Source organism: Arachis hypogaea, chromosome 15 (genome assembly GCF_003086295.3).
Source record: "Arachis hypogaea cultivar Tifrunner chromosome 15, arahy.Tifrunner.gnm2.J5K5, whole genome shotgun sequence".
NCBI lineage: Eukaryota > Viridiplantae > Streptophyta > Magnoliopsida > Fabales > Fabaceae > Arachis > Arachis hypogaea.
The window spans coordinates 70,014,010-70,037,490 of NC_092050.1; the positions used below are offsets into that span (position 1 = coordinate 70,014,010).

General features: G+C 32.7%; 1 protein-coding gene across 1 annotated transcript; it reads right to left on the reverse strand.

Moving 5' to 3' along the window:
- Positions 1–18,833: 18,833 nt before the first annotated feature.
- LOC112750339 (cytochrome P450 78A5-like) lies at positions 18,834–21,347 on the reverse strand. Its single transcript, XM_025799030.3, has 2 exons — positions 20,263–21,347; positions 18,834–19,882 (listed from the first exon to the last, which is right to left on the reverse strand). Exons 1-2 carry the CDS (start codon positions 21,223–21,225, stop codon positions 19,271–19,273), a joined length of 1,575 nt encoding a protein of 524 aa, XP_025654815.1. The 5' UTR covers positions 21,226–21,347; the 3' UTR covers positions 18,834–19,270.
- Between the last annotated feature and the right edge of the window lie 2,134 nt (positions 21,348–23,481).

The following is a 23,481-nucleotide window of genomic DNA, read 5'->3' on the forward strand; positions in this document are numbered from 1 at the left end:
ATTCTATTGCTTTGATTCTCCTATTTCTCCTTGTTATTTCTTGTATTTGGTTATGTTATTGTTGATGCACAATTGTTAATTTCAATTTCCTTTAATACAATTTATGTTTTCATGTTCTTATTGTTTAATTGAATTATTATTATTATTTTCTTGCATTTGGTAGTTGTAGATTTTATTATCTCTTGTTATTTTACCATACTTTCCTTTTATACCTTCCAAGTGTTTGATAAAATGCTTGGTTGGATTTTTGCTTAGTTTTTTCACACTCTTGGTTGGGAAATCGGGTAATTAGGTAAACTTGAGTGATGGATGTCCATTCTACATTGTGTGAAGATTGTTAGTTGATTTGGTTTCCACTAACTCTAAGCCTTCCATTAATAGAGTTGGCTAGGACTTGTGGATTGAGATCAATTATGCCCTTTTGACTAATTCTCGATGTTAGGATTGACTAATTGGGATTAATTCTACATAATTACCATGTTTGTGGTCCATAACTAGGATAAGAATCCTTAATTCTCCAATTCTTGCTAAAAGCCCTTTTTAGTATTTGAATTTCCCTTTTTATTGCTTTACTTGCTTTCATTTAATTACTTGCCATTTTAATTTCTTACCTCTTGCAATCAAAATCCCCAAATCCCCCATAGCCAGTAAATGAGCATTTCATTGCAACTCATAGGGAAGACGACCCGGGACTTAAAAACTCCCGGTAATTTTGTATTGATTGTGACATTCTTATTTTAAAATTTGATTAATGGCCAATTGTTGTGTTTGGACTATACTTGCAATGGAGACATTTTATATCTTGAGAAATTCTAAACCCGCTCTAGGCCATTCATCATGGCACTAACTTGGCCACTAACGCAGCTCTTCCTCGGAGCCTTGGATTTGTGTCGCTCACGTTAGTGCTGGCGTTAGTGGCACTAACCTGGCCACTAACGCAGCTCTTCCTTGGTCCCCTGGAGGTGTGTTGCTCATGTTAGTGCCTGTGTTAGTGGCACTAACCTGGCCACTAACGCAGCTCTTCCTTGGTCCCTTGGAGGTGTGTCGCTCACGTTAGTGCCTGCGATAGTGGCACTAGCTAGGCCACTAATGTAGCTCTTCCTTGGTCCCTTGGAGGTATATCGCTCACGTTAGTGCCTGCGTTAGTGGCACTAACTTGGCCACTAACGCAGCTCTTCCTTGGTTCCTCCACATTAACACTGATGTTAGTGGCACTAACTTGGCCACTAACGCCACTCCTCCTTAAATGATGGCATTGACATTGGCGTTAGTGGCGTTAACGTGGCCACTAACGCCACCCCACTCCTGCTTTCCTCTGCTTCTTTTTTCCTGTCATCAATCAAGCAATTACATCAAAGTTTTTCTATAATCACAAGATAATGCATCATTCAATGCATCAAGTAATTATTTGCATTAATCTCATGAAAATGTGTATAATTCACAATGTTGATTGAGTCAAGACATGCATACATAACTCATCCAAATGCTTGCTCGTTGACTAAAAAAATGCATGAAACTAACCTAAAACATACTAAAAATGGCTTGTAAAGCTAGCCAAGATGCCCTAGCATCAGCAGTCCATTTCCTTGGTGATCCTACTCAAAGCACCATAGAGAAGGTTGGATCTTCCGAATCAGAGAATACTACTTCTTGATTCTAGCCTATACTACAAAGGCCCTAATATCCTCGTACCTTGGCTGAACTTATGTCTCCAAGTCCCTAACGAAATCGTGGATTAGCCATCTAAGAGATGTATAATCAAGCTTGTGGTCCAGTACTATCTCGTCAAGGACTCACAAGAACTCGTGTAGAATAGGATGACGGTCAAGTTACACTCCCAATTCATTAGGATGAAGAACGAAGATACATCTTAGAATGGAATCAAGCATAGATTGGAATAGAAGAATGATATTATTAATCCATAAGAATCAGCAGAGCTCCTAACCTTAACCTAGGAGGTTAGTGCCTCACAACTTACAGAAAGTAGTAATGTATTCGAAAATATGGCATAAGGTCCTGAACAAGGGTGATACATGTTCTATATATACTAATCTAATAACTAAAAAGTACAAAAATATGATAGAATAGACTAGAGGTGCAAAATCCATCTTTGGGCCCACTTTGGTTGAGTACTTGGGATGAGCTTGGCATCCACATTGAGGAATGGAAGGTGAACCATACTGCCTTGTGCTTGTGTTGGGCGTTGAATGCCCACTAGGGGGTTGTTGGCATTCAACGCCAACTTTGGATCTCCTTTGGGGCGTTGGACGCCATCTAGGGGGTAGCTCCTTGGCGTTCAATGCCCAGAATGGGCAGGATCCTTCGAAGAAAAGTATAAACCGTTACATATTGCTAGAAAGCTTTAGAAGTTAGCTTTCCAACGCCATTGTGAACGCGTTATTTGGACCTCTGTAGCTCTAAAAATGCTCATTTGAATGCATGGAGGTCAGATCCTGACAGTTTCTGCTACGCTTTACTTGCCTCTGAATTAGACTTTGCCAAAACTCTTTAATTTTAGCCAGAAAATACCTGAAATCATCATAAAACACACAGATTCAAAGTAGAATCTAAAAATATAAATTTTGCACTAAAACCTATGAAAATATAATAAAATTTAAACAAAACATAACAAAAACTATATGAAAATGATGCCAAAAAGCGTATAAAATATTCGCTCATCACCCAGAAACGGCGCCAATGTTTTGAGGGTTACCTGAAACAATCATTTGGGCTTGAACATGAGGTCTAAGTCCCTTTGTATAGCAGTGTCTGACTTGTTGATGTTGAAGTGCCACCTGTCCGAGTTCCTCGTGAGAAGGTGGGGGTTGTACCTGTAAGAGACTCCGATGCTTAAGTTCGCAAGAGACTTAGGCAGGTTTTTAGTAAATTAGAACGTGGACTTTGGGGGTGCCAGTATATTTATAGTAGGGTAGATAACCACCTTTGTTGGAGTAGTTCTATCTTTTCTTATAGGTAAGCGTTCCCTTTATCTTTCAAGTTTGTTGAGATCTACCTTCTAGTTGAGATAGGAATTCTAGAAGCCGTTCATTCGGATTGGGTAGGCAGGGATTTTGCCCCTTGAAGTCGGTGTCCAACCTCTTTAAAGAGGTCGGGCTTATTATGAGGTCCATCTTTGTTGGTGGGCCTTTTAGTGTCATTGGGCATGACTATTATCTCTTAGGCTAGGGTATGAAAACTTTCTTGGGAGTTTGGTTGTTTGTTTTTGCAAATATCATAGGACATTATGGTATAGATATATGTAGATATCATGCATATAGTTGCATACGCATGAGTAGCTCCATTTAATAACTTGTTCACCCCTTCTTTTACTTTCCCATTTTGATTAGCATGAGGACATGCTATTATCTAAGTGTGGGGAAATTGATGAATCCATATTTGATGATAAATTTTGGCTTGAATTGAATGGATTTTATCACATAAACTCACATTTATTCACTAAAATAGCATACATTTGTGATTTCCTTCCAAATTGTACTTAATTGCAAAAACATGCTTTTTAGGCTCCAAAACTGCTAATTTTAATTCTCTTAAATTCCATTCAGTGCCTTGATATGTCTGTTAGTGATTTCAAGTCTTAGGAATCAAGGTTAGATTGGGAGAGATGGAAAAATGAGCAAGCTGTGGGCTGGCAATGGGTAAGGTAGGGTATGGTTTTGACCCTACCCTAACCCTACTCGCGGGTTGAAAATTTACTTGGTTCTAAGGTTATTGTTTATACTGACCGTGCTGCTTTAAAGTACCTTCTAACCAAGTAGGATTCTAAAACAAGATTAATCATATGGGTGTTGCTCCTTTAGGAGTTTGATATTGAGATAAAAGATAGGAAAGGGTCAGAAAATCAAGTAGCTGACCATCTCTCCAGAATTGAGCCTGAAGCAGGAGTACAACCACCCAGAGCTGTGATTGAGACATTTCTGGATGAGCAATTGTTCCTCATTCAGCAAGCTCCATGGTTTGCAGACATTGCAAATTATAAGGCCATGAATTTTATTCCAAAGGAGTACAGTAGACAACAAGTAAAGAAGCTATTGACTGATGCAAGCAAGAGTGGAAAATCATGAAGAAATGAAGATTCTGAATTTTTGCATCTGTGCGTATGCATCATTATAGCCGTGCCTATGCACCCTTCATTTCCTCTTCATCCGCATACACGGACCATGTTGCCGCGTATGCGGGAATGCTGGCACATGCCTTATTAGTGGAAACACGCTGGGGGCGATTTCTTAGCTTCCTTTAGCCCAGTTTCAAGCCCAATTCAAAGATTAGAGGCTGGGGGTAAAGCAAGCTTGGGGGACACACATTCCATTAGTTAGATTTTACATAGTTTTGAGTTTTAGAGAGAGAAACTCCTCCTTCTCTCTAGGTTTTAGTGTTCCTTGTTCATTTTCACATTAATCCATGAATTAGCTTCTTGTTAATTTTAGTTTTTCTCCTCTAATTTCACCTAGCACTCTTGCAATTTTAGTTATTTTGGGTTATGATTTTGGATCTTGTTGGATTTAGATTCTAGTAATGCATTTAGGTTTTTCATGTTCCATTTGTGTTATTTGAGTTGTTATTGTTGATTATTGCTAGTGGATACTTTTAATTAGGATTGCTTTCTCAATTTTATGATGCTTGTTATCATTGCTCACCAAGTGTTTGAAGAAATGTCACTTGTGACTATGGAGTAGATTTTCTCTCTGAGCCTTGGGGTGGAGTAATTAGAGACTCTTAAATTGTAGAAATTTAGTGTTGATTGGTAATTGAAGATTACTAGTTAGCTTAAACTCTACTAAATCTAGTCATTCACTAAGATTTGACTAGGACTTGTGGACTATAGTTAATTTTTCTTGCTTGACTTTCCTTCAATTGTTAAAGAATAACTATAAGTGAGAGCAATAGGCATTTACCCTCATACTTGAGGAATGCAATGAGGATAGAAATTCTGATTTCCACCCGTAGCCAAAGTTTCTTATATTGATTGATTGACTTTTCTCTTGTTGACTTTGGTCCCCTATTTCTCTTAGCTTGAATACTTGCATTTAGTTATATGTTATTGCTATTGCTATATTTCCATTGCTATACTTGCGACATTGAGTTGAAAAATCCTTTGGTGATTTCTAAGCCAGCATTTATCCCGCGTCGACCCCCTTCGTGGGGAGTTTAAATTTTGAAAAGGGAAAGCTTGTGCGCCCCACACAAACCTCTCTTACCCAATCACAATCTACCATACTCCCCAAATCCCTCTTCTCCATATTCCCTTCCCACCATCCGTTACCCACCAATCACCCTCCCCGTTGATTCCCATTCATTCACCATTAATTCCCCATCTCTCCCCCGCCGTAACTTCCCCCCCCTATATAATCCATTTTTACCACTCCCTTTCCTCACCCATTGGTGCGCAAAATTAAACCTTGCACAACTGAACCAGCAAGTGCACTGGGTCATCCAAGTAATACCTGAGAACTAGAGGTTCTCATCATGGTAAAGGTGCCACGCACATAAGATATAAGGTCTTGGAAATGCCAGAGGTAATCCTAGAATGCCAACACTCAGATTATAAAGCTTAGAGAACTAAAACAGAAACCTTTAAAGGGGTTGTCTTCTAAAGATATCTAAACCTAGCTTAGAACTTAATCTTAACACTAAATCTTTCCACCTTTCTTCCGTTCCTCCATCTCCGGTAAATTAGCATCGACAGACAAGCAGACAAAGAAAAGCACAGGTAGAATACAAGTAATTACAGATAGCAAGTGTAACAATTAGCATATTTTAATCAATTAGGCATTCCCAATTAATACACAACAAGCAAAACAAACAATATGCACATGATGCATGCCTGTCCTATGGCTGGTGAGGCTCATCTGTCAGTTATCAAGCTAACCCGACAAGTCCAGCTGCTAAACCTTGAATTGTCACCCGTCGCGCATCCCATGAGTCTATGCATAGTTTTTTCTCTTTTCATTCATAATTCATACATATATAAAACTTTACTCAATGGGGGTCAACCTTCCCAGGAATTTATAAGTGCCCGGTCACCTCTTACGACGTAGGGTCAATAGAGTATCGAGTGTCAACTTGGAACATGTGGTGGCAAAATTGACTGCATAAACCAAAATAATTGACTGCATAAACCAAAATAATATTCACAATCATTTGTAAACATTGCACATTCATATCATCAAGTCATAGTACCAAATGCACTCCAAGTATTCACATTTCATATATAATTCATCAATTTCCAACCTTACTTCACCCCCAAGATACCACCATTTTCTAGCTTCATCTTATCACTAGGCTTACCACTGTGATCAAGGGCTAAAAGAGTAAAAACAGGGGTTTGGAGGTTCAAAATTAAGCTTTAAAACACAAAAAACTCATTTGTTGAAAATAGGGGCATCGCGTACACAAGCACCTTGCTCACGTACGCAAGAACTGATTTTCCCTTGCTCACGTACGTATCCTCTTGCTCGCGTATGCGAGATACCTAACCCGAATGGGTTGGTCGCATCGCGTGCAAGTGGTCTGGTGCGGTTTTTCCAACCACAAACTAACCGAAAATTGCACCGGGTCGTACCAAGTAATACCTTAGGTGAGTGAGGGTCGATCCCACGAGGATTGATGGGTCAAGCAACAATAATTGAGTGATAAGCTTAGTCAAGCAAACAGAAAATAATGTTTGAGAGTTCAAAAGACATTAAACAATATAAAAAATATTAAAGAAAGGCAAGTAAATAAGTTGGGAATAAAATATGGAGAAAGCAGATAAGGTTTCAGAGTTATCTATTTTTTCGGATTAACTTTTCTAACTAACTATTTTAATCATGTAAGATTTAATTTATGGCAAACTATATGTGACTAGACCCTTATTCCTTAGACCTTTCTAGTCTCCTCTAATTCTCATCAATTGCCAATTCCTTGGTCAATTAATTCCAATTAGAGGGTGAAGTTCAAATTCCAGTTTATATGCCACAAAAATTCTAATTACCCAAAAATAAGAGGATTATATATCACGTATCCCGTTAAATCCAGATAATTAAAATTTAGGAGAAATTATTTTCAATCTGTTGTTCAAATAAAGAGCTTTTCCAAGTTATACAAGAACTCAATTAGAAAGAGGGTCATACTTCCGTTCCACACAAATTCATAAGATAAAGAATGAAAACAATTCTTAAATTATAAATCAAGACATGAATTAAAATAGAAAAAGCAATAAAATCAATCCATACAAATAGACAGAGCTCCTAACCTTAACAATGGAGGATTAGTTGCTCATGGTTCAGAGAAGAAAATAAGGATTCTGATCAAATGTATTTTGGTAGTCTGGAATGGAATTCCCTCTTGTGGAATAATTCCAATCCCCTTTTATATCTAATCCTAATTAATTTAAAATCTATCTTCTAAAATTAAAATAATATCTTTTCCTAAAAATATATGAATTGAATTTAAATAGAATTAATTAAATAATCAACAAGTCTTCAGTTGATGGATGGGGACCACTTATTTCGTCCATTCTGCAGCTTCTAATCTGTATTTTCTGGGCTGAAAACTGGGTCAAAACAGCAGTCGAAATCACCCCCAGCATTTTTTTGCGTTTTCTGCGTGTGGCTCTTGTCACGCGTACGCGTCAGTCACGCGTACGCGTCGATGGTCTTCTTCGCGGGTCACGCGTATGCGTCAGTCACACGCACGGGTCGCCGTGCAAATCTTCAAATCACGCGTACGCATCAGTCACGCGTACGCGTCAGTCACGCGCACGCGTCAGTCATGCGCACGCGTCGCTCTGGAAAGCTCCAAATCACGCGTACGCGTCAGTCATGCGTATGCGTCGCTCCTCGCTGGTATCTCCTTTAATTCTTGTGCTGCAGAAACTCCATCAAATCCAGTCGAATGCTACATAAAATAAACAAAATATGCACAAGACTCAAAGTAGCATCTATAGTGGCTAAAAGATAATTAATTCTTAATTAAACTCAACAAATTAAATGCAAATTCACTAGGAAAAGATAGGAAAGATGCTCACGCATCATGGTCGCATACGCAACCCCCTTAAAATCCTTTGCTCGCGTACGCATGCACCGCCCCGCACACGCAAATCGCCCAACCCGAATGGAATGTCCGCGTCGCATGTGGTGGTCGCGTACGCGAGTTATGCAGAACCAAAAAAATGTTTAAGTTGCAGAATTTTACTTTTTAGTACCAAACTTCCGACGCGCATAACGTTTCCGTTTTAAAATATTTTTCATCCGTTCTTCGAATGGCATAATCTTCACGGGCCCAATTTTCTTATGAAATAATTTTGAAATAATTTAGGGGTCCGGAAGCCGAGTTATGGCTCGCCAAAGTTTGGCCAAAATTTTATTTTACACAAAACCTCAAACTTCAATTTTTATCAAATCACCATTCAAAATCAACTTACAATACACAAATCAGCACCAACTCATACAATATCACAGCAACATCACTCCACATCCTTCCACCACCCATTAAACTCCATTTTTGAACAATTCTAGTATATCTATGCAAATTCATTACCAACAACTTGTCAATCATCACTAACGCATCATTCAACATTCTATTACCATCATAAGCAATAATTACCCACCAATACTCAATTCATTTCACGATTATAATCAAGGGTGCTAAGCATCAAACATATTCATGCATCCCAATCTATCCTATGGTCGTCTAGCCTAAGTTTTCACAAAATATTATATATTAAATACGAAAGTGAGGCTTATCAATAAAATTGTTCTGATAGATTCGTAGAGCTCGATACGGTGGTCGTGTGATCGCAAACGGTGCGACAATCGGAACTCGGGACGGAAAGTTATGGAGGTTTGATTGAATGTTAGGATTGGAGGCTTATGTTCTTCCGCTCTCCCTCCAGGAACGTGTTTCTTGGCTTTGGGAAAGAAATGAGCTTCAGCTCATGGTGTTAAGAGAAGTGGGTTGGACCTTGGGTCCATTTTGGATCCGATTCGGTCTGTTTGGCCGAATCTTGGGCCAAATTCTTTGAGTGTTAAAATTCTTTCTTTAATTAGCTCTATCCTATTTTATTATAAAGTTTATATTTCTAATTTATTTTATTAAAATTTAATTTATTAGTTGATTATTCACTAATTTTACGGGATTTACAGTTTTAAACATATTTTTTTTTAATGTAATATAATTTTAAAAAATAATATTTTTTGTAGTACTTTCTCTCGCAACACATAAGTCCATAACATGCTTTTCTTTTTAATTTCTTGCTCTTCTGGGCAGTTTAGAATGAATCACTATTGTTATTATTTTTAGTCCATCATTCGGCATGACTATTTTTTCATACATACTAATAAGGCTCTTTACCTTAAAAAAATTACTTTGATTTACTCAAAATAGAACAATAAAATAATAGATTTTAATATTGAACAAACATTTAATTGAACACCAAACTCATTGATAGGTTCACAGATTCTTATTGTACCAAACATATTATTGTGATTTATTATTAAAAAACCAAAAAAATAAATAATCTATTTGAGTATTAAACAAGGATTTGACAAAATAGTCATCCCAACATTTGCTTGTAATATTTGGGTATTCATTCACGTATTTGTTGGTGGTCATTTTAGCATGTTTAAATTATTATAGAATATATTAAAATTAATTATTATTATTTAACATATTTGTATATTTATTATAGGATATTATGTTTTTATTATTTTAATTCTATTAGCACCTACAAATATTTTTGTATATTGTATCATCTCACACAGCTTGAATATACACAAATCTTTTTTATACTATTCTCGCTTACCTTTTTAATAGTTTCTTCCTTAAAGAGGATATAGGTTATTTTTCTAGTGAGAAGCCGACCGTGTTTCTTTTCTAGATAAATACTTATTCTCCGTGCCTTGTTCTTTGTTGTTGCCATTGTTTTGATGCTTTCTCATCTCATCGATTAGTCCATCTTTACTGCCTTTTATTTTCGAGTCTAATGGGATAAACACCACCATCATCCACCGCCGAATGTGCCTCCACGTGCTATAAGAAACTCTCTATACATCTCTAATAGTCGTGCTTCTTCCAGCCACATTTGAGCCCATTTCTGACTTTTTATCCATCACAACCCATACCACCCCTTTGCTGTATTGTTCAAAGTGAAACAAGCAAAACTCCATCCTCCGCTGCCGCCAGACGCGCCAGCATGTGCTATTAAAGGTGCTACTGTTGTCCACCACTACCATCATCTCCTCCCACATGTTTTTAGTCATTTTAGTCATTTTTCTAGCGTCTTCTTCCACCATTGACCACACGATGATGTTCGTCTTCCTATTAGGAGTCCAACAGACCAAACTCTAGTGTCATAGGAGCTTTCATGTGTTTTCTAAAGCCGCTATCACTATCACTCAAACTCAAATATCCAGATTCAATCTCTACCATCAGATCTGCTTTCATCTCAACGATCATGATCGTGCTCTCGTTATTATGACCTGTGCCTATGCCCAACCCGATGCACAACTCACTCCTCTACCCGACCCGCTTCTATGTTGAACACGCATTAACTAGGGTTGAGTCATGTAACACCCTACCACACAGAGCTTTACACCTAGGATGTAAAACAGAGGTGGCGAGGGTGTTACATTATGGTATCAGAGCCTGATTTTCCAAAATAACCTCTAAGAGAAGTTAATACATCTAGTACATAAGCAGTGGAGATATTAAGTATCTAAGTAAATACATATAACCAAAATAGAGCCCCAAAAGGTAAGAATTTTCGCTAATCAGAAGCTTCCAGTATGCCTCAGCGAGGTGCCGCCTGACCTGCATCTGAAAACCATAAAATCCGCATGGGTGGTAGGGTGTTACAAAATAGTATCTTTTCTTTATTTTCTTGTTATTTTAGATATGAATTTATTGAGTTTCATTAAAATTTTACTGTTTGAAGCCTATTTGGATGCAACTTTGAGTCGTTCTATTGTTGTGATTATTTCAGGTAAAGTTTGGATCAGTTTGACAGAGTCTGTGTAGAAGAAAAGAGCTGAATTTTGATTCTAATGGGCTGGCGCTAAACGCCGCATCTGGCGTTTAGCGCCCAAGTGCTTTGGAATACGTGCAGCCATTCTGTCAAGCTGGCGCTAAACGTGGACATGTGCGTTTAGTGCCAAGTGCTTTGTAATTTGTACCAAGCTCACTTTCTCGTGGGGCGCTAAATGCCGAACCTGCCGTTTAGTGCCAGAAAGACAACAACAATTGAAGGCTTACTGCCTCGAGGGGCGCTAAATGCTGAACCTGGCATTTAGTGCCGGCAACGCGGATCCAACTTTCAAGGAAGGCATCGATGGCTTAGATCTTTGTCCATAATTAGTTTTATTTTATTTTCTTTTAGTTATTATTATGTCAAAACACAATCTTTTGGGCACTAGTAGTTATTACTCTATTTTATTTTCAAATCAAATTAGGTTAGATATAAAAGGAAAAAATTTAGCCCTTCAGGCTCTCTTCTCGGGGACCTCATTCTAGTTTTCACACACTTTTGAACCCTAGTTTTTTCTCTGAGTCATGAACAACTAAACCTCCTTATTAAGGTTAGGAGCTCTGTTTATTTTATGGATTGAAACTACTGCCATTCTATTTTAATTAATGTATTGATTTAAATTCAAGGATTACTTTCGTTCTTCGTCTTATGAATTTGAGTGTATTGGAAAATAACTCTTGTTCTACATGAATTCTTGTTGATTCTTGGAAAAGTTATCTCACTTGAATACTAGCTTGAAAGTAAATTTCTCCTAAACCACTAATTTCTTGGACTTAACGGGATACGTGACATATAATCCTCTTATATTTTGGTAATTAGGATTTTTGTGGCTAATTAACTAGAATTGAACCTAACCCTCTAATCGATATTAAGTGAACAAGGAATTGGCAGTTGATTAGGTTAGAGGAGACTAAATCACTAAGGAATTAGGGTTTAGTCAATTACAGCTTGCCATGAATTGCATCTTGCATGATCAAAATAGTTGGTAAGAAATATAAATCCGGAAAAAAAAACATCTATGAACCTTTAACTATTCTCTCACATATTTCTCACAACCCATTTACTGTTTGCTTTCTAAATATCTAAATTACTGTTTAATACTTTTGAACCCCTAAACATCATTTTCTACTTGTCTGACTAAGTGAATCACTCAACTATTGTTGTTTAGTCCATCAATCCTCGTGGGATTGACCCTCACTCACTTGAGGTATTACTTGGTATGACCCGGTGCACTTGCCGGTTAGTTTGTGGACTCTGCATTTCGCATCACGCGTCCTCTCACGTGATGACATATGGCTTCCACACTGCTGACATGGCAGCTGATGTGTTAGCTAATGTGGTATCTTTGTATGGACCCATCTTAACATTTTTTGGTCTGTTCTTTCTGATTTTGACTTCTGTTCTCGCGACTTTTGCTCTGATCTTGCTGTTTTCACATTTTTTTAAGTAAATTATAATTTTTATAGAGAAACCAGTTGCTTTTCAACCATTCCATTTACACCATGATTTTTGGCATTTCAGCACCTTTTTTATTATTCCTCATACTTCCGACAGTTTGCCACCTCTTCAACAGTTTTTCAGCAGTTTGCCACCTTTTTGGTAGTTGTTCAGGAGTACACCACCTTTTCAGCAATGTTTTAGCATTCACCACTCTTCTAGTATTTCTGTTTGTGCTTTCTTTCGACAATTTCGTCTACGCTTCTTTTTGGCAGTTCTATTTATGTCCTGCTTTGGCAGTTTTCCTCATTCCACCAGTTTTCGTCTGGTTCTGCTTTGCCAAGTCTGTCTGCACCTATTCTGTTAATTTCTGCAGTTTTTTCTTATTCTATTATTTTTAGTAAGCTTCAAACTCAAGTGAAAAGTTGAGTTTGTGAGAGATGTTAGAATATATTAGGATCAATTAGCATTATTTAACATATCTGTGTATTTATTATAAGATATTTTATTTTTATTATTTTGATTCTCTTAGCAGCTTTAAATACACTTATATATTATATCATCTCATACAATTTAAATATACAAAAATATTTTTTTATTACTTTCTCTTACCTTTCTAACATAAATATTAAAAGTTTTTAATAGTAACTAATAAAATTAAATAATTATGATTATTTTATTAAAATATTTCATATGTATAATCATTCACATATTTTTATTTGACAACGTAAATTTTATGAGAGATGATTAATAATAAAATATTAAAACCCTATCAAATATATAAGTGGGAAGGATGAATTTTTGAGAGCTGGTATGAAATAGTTGAAAGAGTGATGATTATAGGAAAAATAATTAAAAACCATGGTAAAAATTAAATTAATAATTGTTTAAGAATTTTATCAAAATAAAAATGGTATGAGTATTGACTAAAATTATTTTAAAAAATTATTAATAATGTTTATATAAGTTTAGTATTATTGATTTTAATTAATATTTCTTGTATTAATATTATAATTTTTCTTAAGAAAACTGTGAATGCATGAAATTTTTAAAAAATATATATAAAGAAAAACCATTTTAATAGCTAATTTCAACTATTTTTTTTTCTTAAAATAATTTTTCTCTACTCTCTTTTCCTTCACTACTCACACTTATACTTCAATTTCAAACGCATATTACTTATCTCTTTCATGACTTCCAACAAAAATCATCACTTGTTTTGAATATTTTTTTTCACTTTTAGATTTTTTTAGTGGAATATTGAATGCTCTTTCAGAATATGATTTTAGATATTTATTTAAATGTTAATTAACATGAATTAAAAATATTTTTTAAAAAAATTGACTAATATTGATTGATAAATAATTGGTTCTTTGATTACACTCTTTCAAAACATAGACATTCCTTAGTTAACTAGCAACTAACTTAAAAATTAGAGTAAATTATTGTTTTTATTCCCAATATTTGGGGTAAGTTCTATTAGTGTCCCTAACGTTTAAATCATCTTATTTGTATCCTTAACGTTTATAAAAGTGATTCAATGTTATCCTACTATCAATTATACTAACAAATCAGATTATATTTTTTAATTATTTTCACTTGGATGTATTTATTCTCAATTAGGTCTCACTTGAATGTGTTGATTTTAATATTATACCCACTATTTGTGTTTTGATTCAATTATGTCCCTAGAAAAGTGAATTATGTAAATGTTGTAGGAATTAGTTTCAACATTTGATGGGCTATTTTTCGAAGTAGATCATCGATTCTATCCCAAACATTTGTATTCTAATTTCAAGAAGAGATTTTAAAACTCAAACTAAAGCGCTCATGATGTGCAATTGATGGCAGGATAACATTGAATCACTTTTACAAACGTTAGGGATACAAATAGGACGATTTAAATTTTTGAAACATAAATAAGATTTATCCCAAACATTAGGGACAAAAACGATACTTTACTCTAAAACTTAAAAGAGGATTAACTATTCAAAACTCAAATTAAACAACTTGTCATATTATTAAAATGTACTAGTTGCCAAAGGTCATATCAAAACAACAAACAAAACAGAACTTGATGCTAAATCCTGGTGATGATGTGTCGAATTCATTTTAAAACTGTTTCATCTTTTCAGAATTTTTATAAAATATCCTTGCCTCTAGCTCACCTTTTGTCAATTCTAGTGTAAAATAAGAACATAGTGATACTTCAAATAAAGATGTGTGGTCTTAATTGGTCCAATTCCCTCATTCAAATTAGATGTATGTTTGCATACAAAAAACTAAGCTGCAAATGAAAACAAAAAGAATAAAGTAGATGGGCCATAAATAGTTCATGATGGTAGCCACTAGCCAGTGTGTGTGACCTTCACACACGACTCACGTTTATTACACACTTAAAAATGGATATTTATTGATGCTCAAGTTAATAATAATAATAATAATAATAATAATAATAATAATAATCTTTTAGATATTGATTTAAGGCGATATCCAAATTTAACAATGATAAAAATAGTGAGTATCAATACCATATATAAGGTATTATCATTAGATGTTCAAAGAAACATTATTTGTTCTAATTTTCTAACAAAAATAGGAAAGATTATTGTGTTATTGAATCTTGGTTTTCTTTCAAGGCAAACACATATGAAGTTAGGTTTGTTGGAAGTCGAGGAATTGAGGAAGGAACCTCGGGCAACAATGTGTTTTTTAGTATCAGTTTACCTGTACCACATTTCTAAAGTGGGTAATTATAAGGATTAAGGAATCTATGAAAAGAAGATTATTATCAGCAGGTGGAAACCAAAAAGGCAGGGTTAGAACCAACAACCAAGGCACATAAATATATTTTTTGAAAATAATAAAAAATATTAATAATTTAAATTGGATCAAACTCTTAAAAATAGAACATTTTAAGTAATAGAAAACATGGACCATTTTATACAACATTAGAGATGAGCTATTTTAAAATAAAACATTATTAACACATTTATTCTTCTCAATCGTTGAAATGAGTGAAATCACATAAAGTAGCATTGTTTAACTGGCCGCTATTAATAAGATTATTTTTTTTTTAACTATCCACTATTAATACTATTACTTCTTTCAATACATACTTCCATCAACTTTTTATTAGGATTTACACTAAATAAATTTAAATAATATTTCAAATTTTTAACTGATATATAATTTGTTTATTAAATTTTTTATCTGAGATATAATTTTTAACGGACAAAATTTTTAAATTTTTTTGTATTCTCTTAAGTATTAATATATATAATTTAAAATATATAATTTTTAATGTACTTTCATGTAACAAACAAAATTTAAAATATATAATTTAAATTTAAAATTAATACTCAAAAGAGTACAAAAAAATTTAAAAATTTGTTAGTTAAAAATTATATCTCAATTAAAAATTTAATAAACAAATTATATCTCAATTAAAAAGTTAAAGTATTATTTGAATGATTAATGTAAATCCTAGTAAAAAAAACCATCAATGGATAGAAGTTGTGGAAGAAATAATAGTATTAATATTGGATAGTTAGAAAAAAAAAGTCGTATTAACAGTGGGCAATTTAACAATGTTATTTATGTGCTTTCACTCATTTCTAACTGTTGGAATAAATAAATGAATTAATAGTGTTCCAATTTTAAAACTACTCATCTTCTCTGTTATATAAAAACTGTCCATCTTTCTTATTATGCGAAAGGTTTCAATTTTAAGAGTTTGGTGTAATAAATTATTAATATTTTTTATTATTTTTAAAAAATATATTTTATATTTACAAATACATATATCTTGTTTACAGGGTAAATGAGATAGATATATGAAAATTAAAATAATTCACATATATCTTTTATAAAGTAAACAAAATACACTAAAAATTATTTCATTTAGTGTAAACGAGATAAGAGTAGATGACCTATTTTCATAATAATTTTTAAAATTATTTATTTTAGTAAATAAAATATTTATTTAATTTATATAAATAAAAAACCCCTAAAAATAAAAATAGTAAATCTCAAGAATGATGGTAGAATTTGCTTCAAGCAAACATAGATATTGATTAGTTCAATAAAATGTGAAAATTATTTTTTTTTTCTCTTCGAAAAGTTGCTTCTTTTAAACCTAGAAAACCTCAAGTGAAGTTAAACCAATTGATAATAAAAATACATATACTAATACTACCACAATAACATAGGAATTTATTAAACAAAACACATAAATTTCTATATTTTAACACAAATTATTTCAAGCAAACATATGAATCATTTCACACCACAAACCAGTTGGTAAATATAAAGACAGTAGTAAAAGCATATATAAGAATCATGAATTTACAAACTAATAAGAAAGATGTAATTATGTTATGCAAACGATGAAATTTGTAACTGAAGTCGAGACCAAAAAAAGTTTGTTTTTTAGATTTAGTTTTGTTTTTATGAAAACAAAAAAAAAAAAAAAAATAACTGAGGACAAACATTGAGATTTCTAAAGAATTTGTATTTTTAAAAAGATAAGACTTGAATGTGAAGCGTAATAAGCGTAATGTAGAAGTGTTATACCTTATAGGTTATACGTTGTACACGAGAAAACGTTATACCTTATGCAAAAATTGTAAAAGCGTAACACACTATGATTTAACTTATTTTTTTGGATTACCAACATGCCTCAATTTGACTATCTTTTTTTTTTTTTTTTGGTGACTACCTCAATTTGACTATCTAATATAACATGGTCGATTTTATAAATAAAGAGAATAAAATTGTTGTTTAAACATAAGGAAAAAAGAATGTTATTTTCTATTGATATTTTTACTTATGCTCACCCAAAAGTATATTAATATAACAAGTATTTAGGCTGGAGCTGTTTTCCTGCCTTCAGATCTGGTTGGTCCAATTTGCAGGGCATTTAATGTGTGTTTAGATTAAAATTTATGAATTAGAGGTAGTATCAAATTGATTTTATAAATTTATTTTGATTAAAAATAAATTAGTATTAATGTGATTTATATTTATTTATATTTTATATCAAAATAAATTAAAAGAGTAAAATAAATATTATTTGGATTGTGTTATTTAAAATCACTTTTAAATAAAAAGTTATTAAAATAATCATGAATTCAAATAATTTATATTATCATATTATTTATTTTAGACATTCAAAAAAAATTTATTCATTAATTTTATAATAAAAATTAATATTAAATTATTAAATTAAAAATAACCTATAAAAAATAAAAAATATATAATATATCAAAAATAAAAATAACATTTGAGTAAACTAATAGTTTAACATGTAAAATATAAATGAGTTATTAAATAAATTATAAAACACTAATAAATGAATTATTAAATTAAATTATAAAATACGATACTCTTTTTTTTAGTATTTTTTGTTATAATTTTTTTATTACTTGTGACTCTAATATAACATTTATAATTAGTTTTTTAATTTAATTTAATCTTTTTTCGTGGAATTAATAATTTATATTATAAAAATAATAATAAAAAACATAATGCACAAGAACTCACAACGACATAAACAAAAAATAAAAAAAACCTCCATAAAAAAGGAATAACATGCATCAAAGAGTCGTAAATGATAAAGAAAAATTTACAAGAACAGAAAAAGCTAAAAGATTTCATAAGAAAATATCAAACATACGTGAGAAAGTATTAAAAAAATACTATTAAGAGAAAAGGAAAAAAACATTCATCACATGAACATGAAAAATATAATAACAATAAGTAAAAATCAAATCATGGAGGAAACCACTAAAAATGATTCATAAAACAAAAATATTTATCTTCAGAGAATTCTGGATGGAGAAAAATATTAGAAATTCATTGAAAATATCATACATGAATCTTGGATGAAAAATTTTTAAAAAATGAAAGAAATGAAATAATTTTTTTTCATTAATGCTCCAACGACAAAAACTAAAATATTTTTTTATAGAATCACATTTATATATAGAAAAAATATCAAATAAAAAATTAATACGTTCAAGAAATTTGAAACTTGTAACACCAAAAGTTTGTTTTGAGTAAGATTTTTTAAAAATATAAAAATAATTTTATATTTAAATATCTTACATAAAAATATTTTTTTCTAATAATTATGTTTGAATATAATAATATAAAAATATTTGTTATTTATTATATTAAAAATATATTTTTAAAATAAAACATATCTCTTAAAAAAATATAAATTATAAATTCAAAAAAAAAAACATCTTTAGTATTTTTACTATTAAAACTTCGTTAAAAATATTTTAAAAATCATTAAAATAAAATCTACCTATAATAATTTCATAGCATTCAAACACACTAAACCAAATTCGTCCTTACTCATGAAACACTCATTAACTACACAATCGCAGTAAAAATACCAATTTATACAACCGAATACAGGAATACATATTAAAGTAAAATCACAGATTTAATAGAAGTAGCTTACTGATATTTACATTAACTTGCATATTTCAAGCTTCATGCAAACATAGTCCAAACTTGAAAGTATTAGCTTAAGATACCTCGATCTCCTTTTTCTCTCTAGCTTACCTTAAACAGAGATTAAACATTTCTCTAAACCTAAGACTTCATGCCACAAACTCAAGTGCATCTAAGATTAGCTTAAAATTGAAACATTAGCTAGATTCTTGAAAGGGCTGTGCCTAATTAAACCCTACTTAAACTTAGCAAATTAAAATAGACCAAAAGATCATTATAACTTAAAAGTACCATATTGTCCCCAGACAGACACACAAAAGTCATGTCTCAACTAATCACTCTTTATCAAGCAACAACCCTAGGAACAGCTTTGCAAATAAGGGGCGACTTCATTTCCATTGAAAGCTTGAGGCACTCAGACAAGTCCACAGGCTTTTCCTCACACGGGACCCACTGAAAGCCCTGGAGAAGCTGAGCAAACCAGAGGTGAACGGTGGCCAGGCCCATGGACTTACCTGGGCACACCCTTCTCCCAGCACCAAAAGGAGCAAGCCTAAGATCACAGCCGATTATATTCACATCTCTTCCAATTTCCATGAATCTCTCCGGCTTGAATACGTCAGGTTCCGGCCACACATCTTCGTTGTGCGTTATGGCCCACATGTTAACCATCGCTGTGGTTCCAGCCGGTACGAGCTTGTCCCCAATGAAGACATCGCGTATGGCAAGACGGGCCCATGAAAGAAGTGGCCCCGGTGGGTGTAACCTTAGGGCCTCCTTCACAATGCACTGTAGGTAAGGCAGGTTGGGTATGTCAATATCCAAAACCGGCCTTGACCCAACCACTTCATCAATCTCGTCTTGTGCCTTGGCTTGCATATCTGGATGAAGAACCATTCTTGCAAGTACCCATTCCAGTAAGATGGCCACTGTGTCCGTTCCTCTGAAAATCATTTCCTATAAAGAACATCAAATACCAACGAAACAATGTTAGGTGTAACATCAACATATACGGTAAAAAAACATATTACATCCAATAAATTCATTTTCAACCTTGAGAACCTATAAGTAGAAATCCTATACAAATATCATAATGAAGTACCAACAAAATAACAATGTTACACACTACAAAGATATTCATAGAAAATATTCTCTATGTTTTTTAAAACACTAAAAAACGTATTTTTATTAAAAAATAAAACATTAAAATTTCAATATATTAAACATGTAACAAAAAGTTGATACTTTACTAATTTTTTGAACAATAGGTCAATAACTAGCAAAGTAATTAATAAGGAGGATATCATCGAGAAAGAAAAAAGCTAGAAGAAGATTACCCAAAGAACAGCAATCATATCAGAATCAGTGAGCTTGTTCTCTTTCTCCAAATCAAGCAAGACATCAACGAAGTCTCCAACGGTTTCACCAGCAACATACTCACCCGAAACCCTCTTCACCCTATGATCCTCTATAATCTTCCCAACAAACACATTCACCTTTGAAGCCAAACACCTACACCTTCTCCTCACACCCTGAAGGTCCATCCACCCGAGAACAGGAAAATGGTCATTCCAGTTAAAAACACCCAACAACTCATACCCTTCACTAACAAGCTCTTCAAGCATAACACCGTTACCATCGTTACCGTTCAAAAATTCATAGCACTTCCCAAACACCATCATCATTACATTGTTCAAGGACCCGAAATGAAGCACCTTTTTCACATCAACGTGTCCCTTCTCTCCCATCATGGACTTGAAATCTTTCACCATGTTCAAGCCAACTGATCTCCTGAACCCTTCGAAGCCCGTGAGCCTCTTCTGACAGAACAAGTGGCTCGACGAGATCCTCCTCAGGTTCCTCCAGTATTCTCCGTACGGTGCGAACCCCATTGCCCTATGGAAGAGGAGCTCGTAAGCCGACTCTTTTACGGGCCTGTCAGCAAAATCTGGGCTTCCCAGAATCTCTTTAGCAGTTGCCGGGTCGCTTGAGATGACGAACCGGGTTAAGCCCACTGAAAAGCCCATGAGCTTATCGGCCCTAAAGGACTGGGCCAACTTAGCAAGGACACGGTGCGGTGTCTCCCCCATGAAGACACGAAGGAGACCAAGTAGAGGTAGGCCCGACGGGCCGGGAATAACTGTCCCACCAACGGACTTTGCCAGGGCCCATGCAAGCCCACCTGGAGAAAGCCAGAAGAAACAAGTGACCACGAAGAGCACCGCAAGAGCAGCATGGAGAGTTGAGATAGGTTGCTGAACAAGGTTGGGGAAGAAAAGAAGTTTAAACTCTAGCGACATTATTTTTTGATACTTGTTTTTCCTCAAATTTGTTTTTTGGTTGGAAAAAGTTGTGACTTGAGGGAATTTAACAAATGGTTTTTCCTTGAGAAAGGAAGAGAAAATGAAGGTAATGTTACGCAGAAGACGAAGAGTGCTGAAGGGCAGTTACAAGTTATATAGAAGTCGGTGAGTGGGAGTGGTTAAAAGTTTTTGGATTATTAACCATGGTTAAATAGAATATAATACTATGATAAAGAACCAAAAAAGGAGAATGGAAGGCTGTATTTGTATTTGAACCGTGGCCTTGAGAATCAATTTTGGATTTCGGGAACAGAGATCGAGTAGCAGTAGCTGAGCCTGTTGCTGTTCCCAAATGATTACGGAACTAGATAAAATAAGACATTAACCGACTCTTATTTTAATTTTTTTATGAGAACATTCATATAAAGAAGTCTAATACGTTTTTTTAAGATATTTTTAATAATTAAAATTTAATACATATAATTTATTAAATCGTATTATTTTTGTTAAAATTAGGCCAAATAAATTAATTTAATAAAAAATGATGAATTAAATTTAAAACTAATTTAAATTAATATTTTTTTATAAAAAATAATTATAATATTCTTATTATAAAAATAATTAAAATATTTCTATTACATGTATTAATTTTGAGAATTCTAAATTTTAGCTATTCTTTTTTTCACCATTATAGGATTAAAATTTAGAATTTTTAAAAAATATATATTTTTTAGTCATTTTCTATAAATAAAAATAAAAAAAATTTTAATCATTTTAAAAATATATATATAATAAAAGTATTTTAGTTAATTTTTATGATAAAGATATTATAATTATTTTTTATAAAAAAATTATTAATTTAAAATAATTCAAAATTTAATTTATTAATTTTTTGATTAAACTGATTTTTCCAGAATAATTTTAATAAAAATAATACAGTTTAATCGATTATATATGTTAAAATTTTAATTATTAAAAAATATTTAAAAAAATATTTTTAATATTTTTATTTAAGTAATTCTCTTTTTTTATACACGTTAATATTTATTAATATTATTTTTAAAATATATTAGTTTAATAAATATATTAAGGTGAATTATATGATACAGAGATAGAAAGATGTTGACATGTAGTAAAAAGGATAAGGAAGAGATTCCTTTAAGCAGGTAGTAGAAGGAGTAAGAAAGATGGCCTTGCTGTTGAGCCGCATAGCTCATTTTTTTTTGTCAATGGATTGGACAAGCCCCGCATATAGTGGCGAAACTTGAAACAAAATTTTGGGGAGGCCAAAAATTTAATATAAAAATTTAAAGTCAAACTCATCTGATACAACTCTTTGAATTTTCTAAGGTTGTATCTCACTTCTTTCGTGATTCATTAAAGTAGAAGAATTATTTATAGGTGTTGATATTGTAGAAGTTATATGCTCTCCTTCTTGAATATTAGTCTTCCTCCTAAAAAATGCATCAAGTCTTTGATTTTTTGTCATTATTTTGTATAAAAATTTAAACATATATCCTATAAAATATGTAAATAAAAATTAGAAGGATAAATATTAAAATTTATAATATTTATTGATTTTTTATCAATTTATACAATACAATAATATCAATATTTATTGAATATTATAATATTTTTTTCATATGAAAAATTAAATTAAATAAATAAAAATACCTAATTTTAAAATGAGAAGCAAAACGTGTTTTTATAATGAGAAATAAAACATGAGATAGAAATTAAACCTAGGTACCCTAAATTATAGTAAAGCATTTGACCCAATTAAACTACTCTTTATTTTTTTTTAAGAACTACTACTAATTTTTTTATAAAAAATTTGGGAGATATGACCCCATTACCCTAATTAAGCTCCGCCACTGTCCGCATTGCTCATTTACTGAGTACGACGAAAATGAAATTGGATATAATGTTAGCGGTGTTATTGGACCTTTTTGAATCTCAGTTTGGAGAATTTGCGCATGTTATTTTTTGTTTGTGATAGTAATTTGTTCTTTGGATCAACAAGCTTGAACTCAACCCTGAGAAAAAAAAAAAGCCTAAACTCACGGTAGTGATCGTAGAGAGTGGCTGATGAGCAAGGATTGAGTGGCATCAACAGAACTTGGAGTAGGGGTAGCAACAAATGACGTCAAGAGCCACGGAGGGACCTTGTGTTAATTACTATGAATGTATTATTCTTATTAGTGTTTTTAACTTTTTATTGAATATGTTAATGTATTTAGTGTTAGTGCTTCT

Coding starts and splice junctions, on each gene's coding strand:
- LOC112750339 (XM_025799030.3), bottom strand. CDS start 21,225: ATGTCGCTAGAGTTTAAACTTCTTTTCTTCCCCAACCTTGTTCAGCAA. Junction 19,883..20,262: donor ATATGATTGCTGTTCTTTGG/GTAATCTTCTTC, acceptor TGTTCTTTATAG/GAAATGATTTTCAGAGGAAC.